This window comes from Tachyglossus aculeatus, chromosome X4, assembly GCF_015852505.1.
Source record: "Tachyglossus aculeatus isolate mTacAcu1 chromosome X4, mTacAcu1.pri, whole genome shotgun sequence".
Classification (NCBI taxonomy): Eukaryota; Metazoa; Chordata; class Mammalia; order Monotremata; family Tachyglossidae; genus Tachyglossus; species Tachyglossus aculeatus.
Genome location: NC_052098.1, coordinates 5,526,439 through 5,542,849, shown reverse-complemented (window position 1 = coordinate 5,542,849; position 16,411 = coordinate 5,526,439). Strand labels below are relative to the sequence as shown.

Genomic DNA, 16,411 nt, shown 5'->3' with positions numbered 1-16,411 from the left:
AGCACCTGTTTTTCATAAAAGTTGAATTAACCACTGAGAATGAGTGTGGTCTAGTGGAAAGAGCATGGGCCTAGGAGACAGAGGACCTAGGTTCTAATCCCAGCTCTGCCACTTGTCTGCTGTGGGCAAGTCACTTAACTTTTCTGTGTCTTAGTTACCTCACCTGTAAAATCGGGGTTAAGACTGTTAGCCCCATGTGGAACATGGACTGTGTCCAACCTTTTCTTTGTTATCGTATTTGTTATGGGCTTACTCTATGTCAGGCACTGTACAAAGTGGTGGGGTAGGGACTATGTCCAACCCGATTATCTTGTACCCACCCTAGCACTGAGAAAAATGCCTGGCACATAGTAAGCGCTTAACAAATACCATAATTATTATTATTATACATGCTAATAGGTTGGACACAGCCCCTGTGCCACATAAACCTCGCAATCTTCATCCCCATTTTTAAGATGAAGTAACTGAGGAACATAGAAGTGAAGCCACTGGCCCGAGGTCACCCAACAGCAGACAAGTGGCGGAGCCAGGATTAGAACCCAGGTCCTGCTGACTCCCAGGCCTGTGTTCTACCAACTAGGCCATGCTGCTTCACAACTTGATTAGCCTGTATATGCCCCATTTTAGAGATGAGAAAACTGTAGAGAAAACTCTGCAGCCCAGCCCGCACCCTCCGCTCCTCTGCCGCTAATCTCCTCACCGTGCCTTGTTCTCGCCTGTCCTGCTGTCGACCCCCAGCCCACATCATCCCCCTGGCCTGGAATGCCCTCCCTCACCACATCCGCCAAGCTAGCTCTCTTCCTCCCTTCAAGGCCCTACTGAGAGCTCACCTCCTCCAGGAGGCCTTCCCAGACTGAGCCCCCTCCTTCCTTCTCCCCTCCTCCCCATCCCCATCCCCCTGCCTTACCTCCTTCCCTTCCCCACAGCACCTGTATATATGTATATATGTTTGTATATATTTATTACTCTATTTATTTATTTTACCTGTACATATCTATTCTATTTATTTTATTTTGTTAATATGTTTTGTTTTGTTGTCTGTCTCCCCTTTCTAGACTGTGAGCCCACTGTTGGGTAGGGACCGTCTCTATATGTTGCCAACTTGTACCTCCCAAGCGCTTAGTACAGTGCTCTGCACACAGTAAGCACTCAATAAATATGATTGATTGATTGATTGATTGATTGACCTTGGATAAATCACCTAACTTCACTGTGCTGCAGTTTCCTTAACTGTAAAATGGGGATTCAATCCTATTCCCTCCTGCTTAGACCCTGAGCCCCATGTAGGATGGGGACTCTGTCCGACATGAAGAACATGTTTCTACCTGAGCACTTAGAACAGTGCTTGACACATAGTAAGTGCTTGACAAATATAATAACAATAATGGATTCTCTAGCAAAATACTAAACTCTTCCCAAATTTACTGCTATATCAAAGTGGCAATATCCTAATGTGGGAAAACATGTTTTTAATATTTTCAAACTTGTAGATATGGGCTGAGGAATTATTCCAGGCAAATGAGCTCCTTGCTTTCTATGAGTGGTGAATCTAGTAGCAGAATGGAGTATTTGTAAGATTTGTGAAGTGAGTCCAGGCTAAGTCTGATTTGACTCCAAGTACTTAAGTCATTAAGCAGTGCATGTTGCTCCAGTACTCATTGTTGAGATCATCATGCATTAAATGCTGGTGATAGTTAACTGCTTGATCATTCTACCATTTAACTTTATTAAACTATAAAAATCAAGGTAGATTTAGGGAAATGAAACTATGTGATTCCACTCGGATAAAAATAAATGCTTTACGTAAGCTTGGAGGTTTTTTGTTAAGCAAATGTAAAATCGTAGTTGAGAAATGACTGTGTTTCTCCTTCCTGAATTACGTTTCTATTCCAGAGAGGGATTCAAGCAAAACACACACACACACACACACACACACACACACACACACACACACACACACACACACACACACACACCCCACCCCACCCCCCCCCCACACACACCCACCCCCCCACCCAGTTTTTCTGGTGTGGTTGCCAATTTTCAGGGAGAGAGGGGAGTAGTGTTTAAAGAGCCAAATATGAAGACTGCATATAAGTATGGCATAAAATCGTATTTATTGAGCACTTACTGTGTGCAGAGCACTGTACTAAGCACTTGGGATGGAGAAGCAGCATGGCTCAGTGGAAAGAGCCCGGGCTTGAGAGTCAGAGGTCGTGGGTTCTAATCCCGGCTCCGCCACTTGGCAGCTGTGTGACTTTGGGCAAGTCACTTGACTTCTCTGGGCCTCAGTTACCTCATCTGTAAAATGGGAATTAAGACTGTGAACCCCATGTGGGACAACCAGATAACCTTGTTTCCCCCCCAGTGCTTAGAATAGTGCTTGGCACATAGTAAGCGCTTAACAAATACCACCATTATTATTAGAATACAACAATAAACAGCGACATTCCCTGCCCCCACAACAAGCTTACAGTCTAGAGGGAATGAATTCACTCTGACAGTCTTATTTGAAGGATTATTTAGGGAGTCCATCTTCTCCCACTAGATGTGATGTTGCATATTGCTTCTGCAGTTTTTGGACAGCAGTTAATATAAAGAGAACTTAAGTTTCCCCACTATATTGTAAGCACTTTGACGGTAGGGGTCGTGACTACCAATTCTGTTGTACTCTCCCAAGCGCTTAGTACAGTGCTCTGCACACAGTAGACTGTATGCTGAGGGCAGAGGTTGTGTCCACTAACTCTATTTTTTCTCACCCAAATGATTAGTCCGGTGCTGTGCACACACTAAGTGCTCATAGTTCTGCTTATCTTATATATCTCCAAATTCCTTCCAGGACTGTAAAGTTCCTGTTCACCCAAGGCCACCAAAATGCTCACTCAGTGTCTTGCTCTCTCTTCCCCCTCTGTCAGCCAAACAATCAATGGTATTTATTGAGTGCTCGCTCTGTGCTCAGAGCATTATAGCCAGTGCTCGGCAAACTACAATACACTAGAGTGATTAGATGGAGCATGAAGCAGCATGGCCTAGTGGAAAGAGCACAGGCCTGGGAGTCAGAGGACTTGGGTTCTAATCCCGGCTCTGCCAATCGCCTGCTGTGTGACCTTGGGCAAACCACTTCACTTCTCTGTGACTCAGTATCCTCAACTGTAAAATGGTCATTCAATACCTGTTCTCCGTCCTACTTGGACTGGGAGCCCCAGTGCCCAACGTGATTAACTCATACCTACACAGAGTAAGCACTTAAATATTCATTTCATTCATTCATTCAATCGTATTGATTGAGCACTTACTGTGTGCAGAGCCCTGTACTAAGTGCTTGGGAAGTACAAGTCAGCAACATATAGAGACGGTCCCTACCCAACAACAGGCTCACAGTCTAGAAGGGGGAGACAGACAACGAAACAAAACATGTAGACAGGTGTCAAAATCGTCAGAACAAATAGAATTAAAGCTATATACACATCATTAGCAAAATAAATAGAATAGTAAATATGTGCAAGTAAAATAAATAGAGTAATAAATCTATACAAATATATATACAGGTGGTGTGGGGAGGGGAAGGAGGTAGGGTGGGGAGGATGGGGAGGAGGAGAGGAAAAAGGGGGCTCAGTCTGGGAAGGCCTCCTGGAGGAGGTGAACTCTCAGTAGGGCTTTGAAGGGAGGATGAGAGCTAGCTTGGCGGATGTGTGGAGGGAGGGTGTTCCAGGTCAGGGGAAGGACGTGGGCTGGGGGTCGACGGCGGGACAGGCGAGAACGAGGTACATAAGAATAGAATAATAAAATAATAACAATAAAGACATGATCCCTTCCCACAAGGAGCTTACGGGCTATAGGGGGAGACCGCCATTAAAATAAATTACAGATAGGGGAAATAGTAGAGCATAACGGAATGGACATAAGTCCTGTGGTGCTGGGGTGTGTATCACTGTAGACGGAAAGAAGGATAGGAGAAGTGAGGACTTAGGGAAGGCTCCTTGGAGGAGAGGTGATTTTAGGAGGACTTTGAAGGTGGGGAGAGTTGTGGTCTGTCAGATATGAAGGGGGAGGGAATTCTCGGCAGGAGGAAGGATGTGGGAAAGGAGTTAGTGGCAAGATAGACTAGCGCAGGGCACAATGAGCAAGCTAGTTCTAGAGGAGCAAAGTGTGCGGGCTAGGCTGCAGTAGATCAGTGAAGTAAAGTAGGAGGGGACAAGCAGACTGAATGCTTTAAAGCTGATGGTAAGGAGTTTCTGTTGGATGTAGAGGCTACCATTGGAGGTTCTCGAGGATGAGAGAGACATTTACTGAATATTTTGTAGAAAAATGTTCCAGGTAATAGAATGAAGTATTGACTGGAGAGGGGAAAGATATGGGCAGGGAGGCCAACTATAGAATAAGTGCTTAGATCAGTATAGTAACAATTTGGATGAAGAGGAAAGCGCAGATTTTAGCAATGTCATGAAGGTAGAACTGATAGGGTTCGGTGACAGATTGAATATGTAGGTTGAATGAGAGATAATAATAATAATAATAATAATGGTACCTGTTAAGCGCTTACTATGTGCAAAGCACTGTTCTAAGCGCTGGGGGGGTACAAGGTGATCAGTTTGTCCCACGTGGGGCTCACAGTCTTAATACCCATTTTACAGATTAGGTAACTGAGGCCCGGAGAAGTGAAGTGACTTGCCCAAAGTCACACAGCTGACAAGTGGTGGAGCCAGGATTGGAACCCATGACCTCTGACTCCCAAGCCCGGGCTCTTTCCACTGAGCCATGCTGCTTCTCTAACTTGAGGACAATGCCAATGTAGTGGGCTTGTGAGATAGGGCGGATAGTGGTATTGTCTTCAGTAATGAGAAAGATGTGGGGAGGACAGAGTAATGGGGGGGAAGATAAGGAGTTCTGTTTAGGACAGTTCTGACTGAGGGGTTGGTAGAGCATCCAGGTAGAGATGTCCTGAAGGCAGGAGGAAATATGAGACTGCAGAGAAGGAGAGAGATCAGGGTTGTGGAGATGGAGATTTGGGAATCATTCACATAATGTAGTTGAAGCCATGGAAGCAAACGAGTTCTCCAAGGGAGTGAGTGGAGATGGAGAATAGAAGGGACCCAGAACTGAGCCTTGAGGGACTCCCAACTGTCAGAGGGCAGGAGGCAGAGGACCCCGCCAAAGAATTGAAAAGGAGAGGTCCGAGAGATGGGAGGAAAAACCAAGACGGGACAGTGTCAGTGAAGTCGAGGTTGGATAAAGTTTCAAGGAGAAGGGTATGGTCCACAGTGTCAAGAGAAGCAGGATGACTTAGTGGAAAGAGCACAACTTGGGAGTCAGAGGTTGTGGGTTCTAATTCTGGCTCTGCCACTTGTCATCCGTGTGACTTTGGGCAAGTCACTTAACTTCTCTGTGCCTCAGTTACCTCATCTGTAATATGGTGATTAAGGCTATGAGCCCCACATGGGACAACCTGATTACCTTATATCTAACCCAGCGCTTAGAGCAGTGCTTGGCACATAGTAAGCACTTCACAAATGCCATCATCATCATTATTATTATTATTATTACTATTATTATTATTATTATTGCTAAAGGCAGCTGAGAGGCGTAGGAGGATTAGGTTAGAGGCCATCAGATTTGGCAAGTAGAGGGTTATTGGTGACCTTAGAGAAGGTCATTTCCATGGAGTGTGGGGGGCAGAAACCAGATCGGAGGGGATCAAGGAGTGAAATGGAGAGAGGAGGTGGAGAGAGCACACCAGTAGGGGCTCAGTAAATAACCATTGATTGATTGATTCCCTCCCTGGCAGCACTTCTTTGTCTTTTGTAGTTGTATTGTGTCCTCTCAGTTCCATTCCAAGGAGTGGAAATTGGGCTCACGTTTGGGTGGTGTGAGAACCCTAGAAAGGAAATAGTTCTATGCTCATTTCCCCCAGTGCTACTAGAATTAAGTGTGCCCATTTCCATTTTTAGTCAGGTCGAAGTATGTAAACAGTTAACATCGGATTGTTTTTCACTGAGTTTAGTGAAATACAGAAATCAAGCTTAGCCACAGTGAACTGCACTATCCACTGCCCTCACCCCCTCTGCACCCAGACTGGACATATTTCAGTATTCAGAAGATTTGGGAAATTAACTGTAGAGAAACACTCCCTTCTTTTCATTAGGAAATAATAATTGCTCTCAACTAAGTGAGCCCTCTAACATATTAACCTACAAAAATGCACGAGAAACAGTCAGCTCCATAAAATATACATACATAAAAAATACCTCTTTTCCATTGGGCAAATACGGTATCTATTTTTCATAAGAAACTCATGAGCCTGCATTAGTCTTGTTTTATTTATTTCCACTTTTGTGTGCCACAATTACAATTTCACTCAGTTTGGAGACCAGTACGTTCTCGTACATGGTACGATGGCTTGTGTTTTCTCCCCTTCCTTCATCTTCTTTAAAAAGGACCTTGGTCCCTCCATCGTTCTTGATGGGAGACTTCATCATCAAACTAAACTGTTGATTGTCCAGTTTCATCTGGGAAACATTTGGTTTTCCATTAGTTTGCCATCTTGGAGAAGTTTAGCTGTGAAGGCGCTGTGGTAGAAAAGGTGCTAGAACAGTGGATAATGAGCCTGATTCTAACACCAAGAAAGAGTGAAGTGGGTCTATCAGGGCAGTGGAGGGCTGCCCACCTCAGTCCACACATTGTTCCACAATATGTCTCGAGAGAGAGAGCTTGGAGCGGGGGAGTGGGGAAGCTCACACAGCACTAACTTGGGAGTAGTGGTGGACACTTCCAGAAATTCTAACAAGAAAATCCGCGACGTCTCCCTCCCACTTTCTACCCCCACGCCCTTTCATTTCAGAGCTCTTCCGTGTCTCCATCAGCAAGTTTCAGAACTGCCGAGAAGCATAGAAACTCAACAGATTACTCGTCAGACAGCAAAAAGCAGAAAACTGAAGAGAAGGAGATAGCAACTCGCTATGTAAGTCATTCACATCCTCTTTTGGGGTAGTGCCAACATGCCTTTTGGTGGTTTCAGAACTGTTCTTTTTCCCTTTAAATTTTTTCAGCTAAAGCTAGACTGTAGGGGTAGGGCTGGGAAGACACTTAGTGTTCATTAAAACTCATGGCCATGTCTCCATTGAAAACATGGAACTGGAATGCCAGGTGTCCTGGGACTCTCTTTTAAAGATGTGGGTGTGTTTTGCTCCATGGCAGAAGTTTTGTTTTTGCCTGGCCTCACTCTGTCTGGAAAGAAATGCAGCATTTTTGACTTCAGGCCAAAAGCATAGATCGGCGTGTTCGGGAGTCTCAATTTTCCCATCAGCAACCAGAGGCACTCAGGCCCTTGTAAGGGAGGGAGGGAAGCGGAAGGCCGGGGATGTGACTGAGCACAGCTGCGGGGACTGGTCCAAATGGTAGTCTGGAGGAACGTCACGGTTATGCTGTCTGATTGGGATGGGTGGAACAGGGCTGACTTGAATTGGAAAACAAAAAGTGTTCCTAATTGTCAATGCAGGACAGCGACGGTGAGAAGAGCGATGACAACCTCGTAGTGGATGTTTCCAATGAGGTGAGGGGACTCGATGCTGAATTGATGTGTTAATCAGGGCTCCGGCCTTATTCCTGTTGGGGTAATTTCTAATGCATCCAAGTTTGGGGTATACATATACATAGGAGTCACCAAATCGAGGGAGAGATTCAGTCCTTGTGATTTCTTCTTCCTTCAGTTTGCAATCAGTGGTATTTATTGAGCACTTACTGTTTGCGGAGCATTGTACTAAGCGCTTGGGAAAGCGCAGCAGAACAGAGTTAGTAGACATGATCCTGCCCACAGGAAGTTTACAGCGTACAGTTTGCCATGTCGTGTCACCCTCCCCCAAACTAATAGGAATGTCCTGCAGCCACCCAGGAGGATCACGGGATAATGGTGGTAGTGGTGGTGGCGGTGGTCCTAGATGTTGAACCTCTCACCTGACCGTAGACCCAACAGGTGCCGGTTGGGCAGCAGTCTGTAACCTGTGAGTGATGCTCAGACAGATGCCGCAAGCTGCTGTAATCCGTATCGTTCATTTATAGGACCCTTCCTCCCCTCGAGGGAGCCCAGCACCTTCTCCGAGGGAGAATGGCTTGGACAAGACCCGCCTACTCAAGAAAGATGCCCCAATGAGCCCAGCCTCCATTGCATCTTCCAGCAGCACTCCTTCCTCCAAATCCAAAGAACTGAGCCTTGTAAGTGGGCTGGGGCCATCGAGACGGACGGGCCTTTTGGTTTCCTGAGTCATCCAGAGAAACAGGACCGCTGTCCTCTCGGGGGTTTCCGTAAAGAAGCCGGGGCAACCTAAAGGTGGTTGAAAAGATCAGGGCCTTGAGCGGGCGGCAAACTGTGGATGACGGATGTGTGTGTCAGGAACCTTGTGCACAGCTGGGAGGGAAAATGGAATGGAACATGAATGAGGTGCCTAGGTAGGGCATTGCACTTGGAGTTGATGGGAAATTCCGTTTGCAGCTGGGATGCGATTTTTGTGGCCAGGGTGGATTCACCAGCCATGATTTTCACTTCCTATCTAAAAAGCCATCCGTCATTTACAAGCTCCTACCTGGCCTCACCCCAGAAGTCCTAGTGCAAAAAAAGAAAGCGCTTTCTCCGTCAGCCCCCACCTCCCCTTTCTGTCCCTTTTTGTGGCTGCATTTCATCACACTTCTGCTCAGTCTCCTGTATACTACTGTCTCCTCCCACAACCAATTAAACCTCTGGTAATGTTTTTTTTAAATACAAGCAGTGTTTGGTGGTCATGGAGATGTTCAAGATGGCCAAATGAGGGGAAAGCAGAGTCCTCCTCTAGCAAACAGGGACTGAGGCAGTAGGATGGCCATTATTGGCTCTCCTGGACACAAAGCCAGGAGACCCCCCCCCCCACTCCCTGATATCCCATGATGCCCCAGCGGCCATTTTGTGGAACTCTGCTGATTTGGCAAAAACCTCAGCAGCTACTCTGGATGGAAGGAAGAGGAGCCGTAGGCAACTCCTGATACCCACTGCCCCCCGGCATGATGCCTTCACGTTGGCATGAAGTCTGACAGAGTGTTTGAACCTTGGCAGAGCGAGGCTGAGGGCCAAAAATAAAGCCCATTCCTTGGCACATTAGACATCAGCCACCAGCATAAAGTTTCAGTCACACTCATCCTCTGCCTGATACGGACCAGTTACCCAGAAATGAATGTCATGCTACCCTACTACTAATTCTTCTAGCTGTTCCATTACCCCCTTAGGTCCTCCTTTGCACACTGATTCCATTGCCTGCGGGAACCCTGCTTAATAATAATAATAATAATAATAAAAGGCTGAGAAGAAAAAAAAGCCTCAGTTTCCCCTTCCCCACTCCACTAACCTTACTTTTATTGCTGCTGTTAGTTCAAACAATATTTTGAAGTAGGCTTTGGTTTCCAGCCTAAGTTTTCAAAGGGAAGAAAGAAAAAAACAATGTTCCTTTTCTCTCTCTCCCTCCCTCCCTCCCTCCTCTCTGTCAGAATGAAAAATCTACCACTCCCGTGTCAAAGTCGAATACCCCCACTCCACGGACCGATGCTCCAACCCCAGGAAGTAACTCCACTCCAGGGTTGCGACCTGTGCCTGGGAAACCGCCGGGAGTGGACCCTTTAGGTCAGTAAGAGGAAAAGGAAAGTATCCCAATGTCCCCAGGTCCCTAGCAGGCCAGGTAAGCTCCGGATGATCTCACCGCCAGACCCTGGGGACTTGAGAACTGTCGAACCGTCGGGTGACATCTGATTTCCGTCACGAACCGTATTTGTTTTTAGCCCACGGATAAGTCTCGGGCCTGATTCCTGGCTCTTTGGGATGTTGGGTGTGGGTGGGGGGGTTGCATTTCACCCTCTTTTATGTTTGTCTAAGCTTCAGGCCTGAGGACCCCCATGGCAGTTCCATGCCCTTACCCCGCCCCGTTTGGGATCGTGCCGCACGCTGGAATGAACGGAGAGCTGACTAGTCCGGGAGCTGCATATGCCGGCCTGCATAACATCTCTCCTCAGATGAGTGCGGCGGCCGCCGCGGCTGCCGCAGCCGCCGCATACGGACGATCTCCAGTGGTAGGTTTGCTTTGTCGTCATACCTCTTGACCAACTTGCGGCGACTTCTGGGACTGGCTGGAGGCTCAGTGGGTGGGCGTGCGGGGAGACGGGGTGGAGCGGGGAGGATGTGAGCGGAGGGTGCCACCAAAGCCGTGTCCGTCAGTCTCAGGATAACCTGGCTGGGCAGATGGAGAAAAACGAGAAAAAAGGTTCACGTGGTTTGTGTTTCTTTTTGTTGCTCTGCTTTGCGGGGAAATTGCAGGTTGGTTTTGATCCACACCATCACATGCGCGTGCCAGCAATCCCTCCTAACCTGACGGGCATTCCCGGAGGAAAACCGTGAGTAGCCCCTCCCCTGCTTCTGCTTTGAGCCCATCGATTCTGGACTAGCCGTGGAGCCCAACAGCCCAGCTGTCTAGGGATGGAATTGTAGCTAAGTTCTATTCCCAGAGGAACTTTTCACAAAAGGTGACCTACTCTGAACAGATTCTCTCACTGAGAGCCTGGCGAGGAGTTCGGGTATAAAGGATTGACTTTTGATTCCCAGCCCTGGAGCTCAGAAGGGGAAGACCCACTCAGCAAATCCCTTTTTGTCTGCTCTATTTTTGCGCCATGGCCCAGTCTACCCCCCACGGCACCCCCGTTCTCCCTCCCCTGCCTTGGAGACTTTTGTCGGTTCGACCCCATCCTATAATACTCCTCTTGGTCCTGAAGCACAATTCTCGATCTTCTCCCCCCAGCCCACCCCCTATCGCCTTGTCGATGCCAGTCTTCCCACCGTTGGATTTGTGGTTTTGGGTGTTCTCACCCATGGAGATTGGCTTTGTCTCCCTCGACTCTCCCCCGCCAATCGTCGTCAGGTCTTTCATGCCATGTCTCAGACACCCGTGGCCACTCAGGCGACTGATTGGCCAGTAGCATCGGTCCATTTGCAGGCGAATATTTTGGTCCCTCTTGAGCAATAAAGAGAAATTCTAAAAATCTGTCCCCAGTTGAATAGCGGGGTGGGCAAACGTAGGGCTCCTCTGCGGCGGGTTGAGTCTCCCCGACTCCATGGATTCATTCTGGTGCCACGATCCCATGGAGTCCGGGTGACTGAACCCCGACCTCCCTCAGCTGGTGCAAAGTGCCCCAAAGAGACCACGGAGGTTGGGGTTGGGGGTAGCGGGGAAGGGGGGTGCCACTTGTACCGTCCACACTATAAACCTTTCACTTCCCTTCTCTAGCTTTGCCAGGACTTCATCCCACTCTTTCCCCGCTAACCTCCGCTGGCTGAAAGGAGGTGATGGGTAATTTGGGGCAAGAAAATGAGTTGGGTTTTTCAATGTCAGGCTGGGAAGATATGAAGTCGTATGACGTGGTCAAATGTCAGATCTCTGGTTGTACATGCTGCGCGCCTATTTATGACCCTTTCCCGGGGAGTTGTGTTTGCTGCCCTCAGGAGGTGGGGTTGAAGCTTGCTAGAGAATCTAGATCTCACTGTTGTAGGGGCTAAACCAATAAACTCTCCCGTCCCCTCAAATAAAACTCCTGTCTTTCTCAGTGTAGTGTGTTAATCCCTTGTACCTCTGACTTGTGCAACATATCATCTGAAAATGAAATGAAAATTCACTCCGGTTCCAAGCACAGTGATACTCATTCCCTAACCCTAAACCGACCCAATCAATCCGTCATTGATTGAGCGCATTCCATGTGCGGAGCACTGTACTAAGCGCTTGGGAGAGTACAATATAACAATAAAACAGACACATTCCCTGCCCATAACGAGTTTACAGTCCAGGGGATTCTTTGTCTGTTTAGGCTGAATGGTTTTCAGAAGCAGCATGGCCTAGTGGAAAGAGCAGGGGCCTGGAAGACAGAGGGCCTGGCTTCTAATCTCGGCTTCACCACTTGTCTGCCGGGTGACATTGGACAAGTCATTTAAGTTCTCTGTGCCTCAGTTACCTCATCTGTGAAATGGGGATTAATTAATAATAATAATGATGGCATTTATTAAGCGCTTACTATGTGTGAAGCACTGTTCTAAGCACTGGGGAGGATACAAGATGATCAGGTTGTCCCACGTGGGGCTCACAGTCTTAATCCCCATTTTTTACAGATGAGGTAACTGAGGCACAGAGAAGTTAAGTGACTTGCCCAAAGTCACACAGCAGACAAGCGGCAGAGCTGGGATTAGAACCCATGACCTCTGACTCCCAAGCCCGTGCTCTTTCCACTGAGCCACGCTACTTTATAGATTAAGACTGTGAGTCCCATATGGGACAATGGACTGTGTCCAACCTGATTGTTTTGTGCCTACCCCAGCACTTAGTATAGTGCCTGGCACAGAATAAGTGCTTAACAAATATCATTTTCTTAAAAATGAGCAAGGGTTCATTCTTTCTAATCAGAATAATGATTGTGGTTTTTGTTAAGCACTTGGTATGTGCCAGGAGCTGTTCTGAGCGCTGTGGTACACACAAGGTAATCGAGTTGGACACAGTCCCTGTCACACTTAGGGCTTGCAGTCTTAATCCCCATTTCACAGATGAAGTAACTGAGGCACAGAGAAGTGAATTGATTTGCCCAGGTCACACAGCAGACAAGTGGTAGAGCTGGGATTGGAACTCAGGTCCTTCTGGCTTCCAGGCCGTGCTCTATCCACTAGGCCACGCTGCTTCTCGAATGTCATCGGGGTCTCATTTCTAAAGAAGCAACCAGATTTCCTCTTCTACTTTAGAAGTTGCCCCTACAGCTAAAAGAAGAGCAGAAATCATTCTAAAAGTTGCCCCTAAACTCATTTTCCAGTGGTCAAGAGAGAGGCTGGAACAGAAAGGGCCGAGTCCAGTTCCCTCCTCCCCATCCCTCCACCCCCGACCACCTCGTTTTTGTGGCCAGGAATGTGTAACAAGTCATAGACGTAAGCCACTGCACTTCGGCTTTGCCACCACTTGCCTGGTCAGAGAAGGGTCCTTGTGCCCCTCTGCCATTTCAAATTTGGGAGTCCACAACCTAGGGGTTCTCCATGGCAGCAGAACCAACTTGTATGGTGTGCTCTGGTCTGTTTCAACACGTTGGACCTGGAGATGTCCAACTGTTGAATCCTTGGTGGTGGGCATGTATCGGGCTCTGTCCAGTGGGTTGTGAACTGGGAAATATCCAGGCGGTGGCACCGGGAATGAGGGTGAAAGGGTGGAGCTGGAATTCTTAGCCCAGGAATCTGAGTGGGCACTCTGAATGGATGTTTTCTTTGTTTTGTTTCCTTTTTTTAAAAAAATTTTTCCTCGTCTTCAGTAGACACAAGCTGCCACTGAGTTAAGTCTTCTCTTTTCTCTCCCACCCCACCCTGCCCTTCCTCTTCAGAGCTTATTCCTTCCACGTCAGTGCCGACGGTCAGATGCAGCCCGTCCCTTTCCCCCCTGACGCCCTCATCGGCCCCGGGATCCCCCGTCACGCCCGTCAGATCAACACCCTCAATCACGGGGAAGTGGTGTGTGCAGTCACCATCAGCAACCCCACCCGGCACGTGTACACCGGGGGGAAGGGGTGCGTCAAAGTCTGGGACATCAGCCAACCCGGCAATAAGAGCCCCGTCTCTCAGCTGGACTGTCTGGTACGTGATCGCCGGCTCCATGTGGGAAGGTGTTTGGGGCGGGGCGGGGTTGGGAGGGGCTGGTTCCCTGTCGGTCAGTGGCGCTCAGTTGGAGGTGTTGGTAGGGTGTCTTCCCGGTGTCCTTGTGTTTTATGCTGCTTTTGTGTTCTCATTGTTTGTCTCCGTGGCCACCCACATGGGGCTCGCACTCTTATCCCCATTTTCCAGATGAGGTACCTGAGGCCCAGAGAAGTGAAGCGACTTGCCCCCGGTCACACAGCACACATTTGGCGGACCGGATCTAATTCTCATTCTCCCCGCTGTGATCAGTGGTCAGTGGGTCCCGCTCATTCAATACTACCTGTGAATGGGTGGATTTAAAATTGTGCTAGGACAAAGAACCTGACATGTGTGAGGACCGATCCTATCACGTTCAAAAAAAAAAAAAAAAGGCCGAAAACAGAAGTGGTTTCTGGAGTGGTGCCTTCAACCTGGTCCCTGTCAGTGATAGCATTAACAAATGCTGTCCTGCAGACTTTACCGTTTAAACAACAGCTTTTGATCCAATTTCCCAAATGAATTTTCCCCAAGTTCTCATCGTCACCCGTTATAAGAAGTCGTTCACACCAGCCCAAAAGCTGTTTGGGTTTGTCCTTGCAGCAGTTGTTCAAAATGACTGGGAGAAACTTTTGGTTTAACTGTCAATTCGGGATAGGGTCTTGCCTCCTGAAGGAGGAAATTCAATTCTGTGCAAAGGCAGCCAGTGGCCATAAGGTCTCTAACCTCTCGATGCCCTCCATCTCCACATCCCAGGAGCAGGGCTTCCCCTCTCTTCCTGGCTGAGGGTCTCCACGGGTCGTCCCGAGAGACACGGCTTCTTCCGTACGTGTCGGTGAATTCCCGGAGCCTGGGATTGTTTGGGGTTGGGGCTTGGCCTTGCAGTTTGATGCTAATTAAGATTAAATATCTCACGCTACTAAATTTTGTAGCTCAGGTTTAAGTACTTCCCTAATGTCATGTAATTTTCTGGCATTAATCCACTTTATCATTGTCGTAAGTGTAAATGGCTCATTAAAACCAGGAGGGAATACAATACTTTTATGGATTTCTGCTCTCATGTTAATGCTGTTTTCCTTTCCTCCTGAGTAATCTCCTGATGGCTTCTGTCTCCACAGAACAGAGATAACTACATCCGTTCCTGTAAATTGCTCCCCGACGGCCGCACCCTCATAGTCGGAGGGGAAGCCAGCACGCTATCCATTTGGGACCTGGCGGCTCCCACTCCGCGGATCAAAGCGGAGCTGACGTCCTCGGCCCCCGCCTGTTACGCCCTGGCCATCAGCCCCGATTCCAAGGTCTGCTTCTCCTGCTGCAGCGACGGCAACATTGCCGTGTGGGACCTGCACAACCAGACATTGGTCAGGTAAGGGCTGCCGCCACCACCGTTGGAAAGGCGGGAGGCCTCGGCCCCCAGGTTGGAAAGGACTCGCTCACCCCCAGTCAAACAGCCGGACTGTCCCCACTGCCCTTCTTATATCTGGTTTGGGGAAACGGCTGAATTCACACGAGGCCGTTTCAACTTGGTCTTCCCGAGGGTGTCGGAATCGAAAGGGGAAAGTTGCATCTGGTTTGGTCCTAAGCCTTACAAGAGTGGGCCTTTTTTGCCTTGCCCTCCACCCCTCCTCCCTGAAAGTAGGTGAAGATGTTTTAGGAAAGGGAGAGCAGAGTGATATTGCTGGTTCTTCTGGGCCAGTGGGGTCATTGGGTACCCACACATCGTTCACGGAGACTGACATGCCGATTTTCATCATCATCATCGTCATCATCAAGAAGTGTTTATTGAGCTCCCCGAAGAGCTCTGGCACAATACTAGACCGAAAACTCTGCCTTTTGGGCAGGGAGCATGTTTACTGACTGTTGTAATTATACTCTCCCAAGCGCTTAGTAAATACCATTGATTGATTGATTACTGGGTGCCAGGCAGTTTCCACAGTTCTGCGTAGATGTGGTCTCTGCCGTCTTAATAATAATAATAATAATAATGATAATGATGGCATTTGTTAAGCGCTTACTATGTGCAAAGCACTGTTCTAAGCGCTGGGGAGAATACAAGGTGTTCAGGTTGTCCCACGTGGGGCTCACAGTCTTAATCCCCGTTAAGAAGAGAAGTTAAATGACTTACCCAAGGTCACACAGCTGACAGTTGGCAACATACAGTCTAGTGGGTGGGGGGGTAAGACAGATATACAAAAGTTGATGTAGTTGAGAGCCATCTGCAGAGACAGATGTGAGGGAGGTAGAGGATTTGATCTGGAGAAGGTCACCAAAGCAGGTAGCATTAGTCAACTCTGCTCTTCTCTTCATGGGCTACCTATTTGCTCTCCTGATCATGGAAAATAGTCCATCCTTCCCCCTCAGGGCAGGCTGCTCGGCCAATCGATCAATCAGTGGTATTTCTTGAGGGCTTACCATGTGCTGAACACTTTGCTTAGCACTTAGGAGAGCACAGTAGGATAGAGTTGGTAGATATGACCCCGTGCCTTCAAGGAGCTGACAGTCTAGAGAGGGAGACAGATACTAAAATGAATTACAGCTAAGGGAAGCAGCAGTGTATAGGGATATAATAATAATAATGGCATTTGTTAAGCACTTACTACATGCAAAGCACTGTTCTAAGCTCTGGAGAGGATACAGGGTGATCAGGTTGTCCCATGTGGGGCTCACAGTCTTAATCCCCATTTTCCAGATGAGGTAACTGAGGCAGAGAAGTGACTT

The 16,411-nt window shown here is 48.1% G+C and overlaps 1 protein-coding gene across 17 annotated transcripts in view; it reads left to right on the top strand.

The window, feature by feature from the left end:
- LOC119947832 (transducin-like enhancer protein 4) overlaps positions 1-16,411 on the top strand; it is a 137,415-nt gene that overhangs the window by 116,515 nt on the left and 4,489 nt on the right. For 10 of the 17 annotated variants that reach the window (XM_038769462.1, XM_038769473.1, XM_038769472.1 and 7 more), the window contains 9 exons: positions 6,839-6,958; positions 7,496-7,549; positions 8,056-8,208; positions 9,508-9,640; positions 9,890-10,083; positions 10,328-10,404; positions 11,292-11,354; positions 13,408-13,657; positions 14,812-15,059. In XM_038769462.1, coding sequence (XP_038625390.1) covers positions 6,839-6,958; positions 7,496-7,549; positions 8,056-8,208; positions 9,508-9,640; positions 9,890-10,083; positions 10,328-10,404; positions 11,292-11,354; positions 13,408-13,657; positions 14,812-15,059 — 1,292 coding nt within the window. The remainder of the gene's footprint in view (positions 1-6,838; positions 6,959-7,495; positions 7,550-8,055; positions 8,209-9,507; positions 9,641-9,889; positions 10,084-10,327; positions 10,405-11,291; positions 11,355-13,407; positions 13,658-14,811; positions 15,060-16,411) is intronic. The other 7 variants (XM_038769475.1, XM_038769474.1, XM_038769471.1 and 4 more) reach the window with 1 other exon arrangement.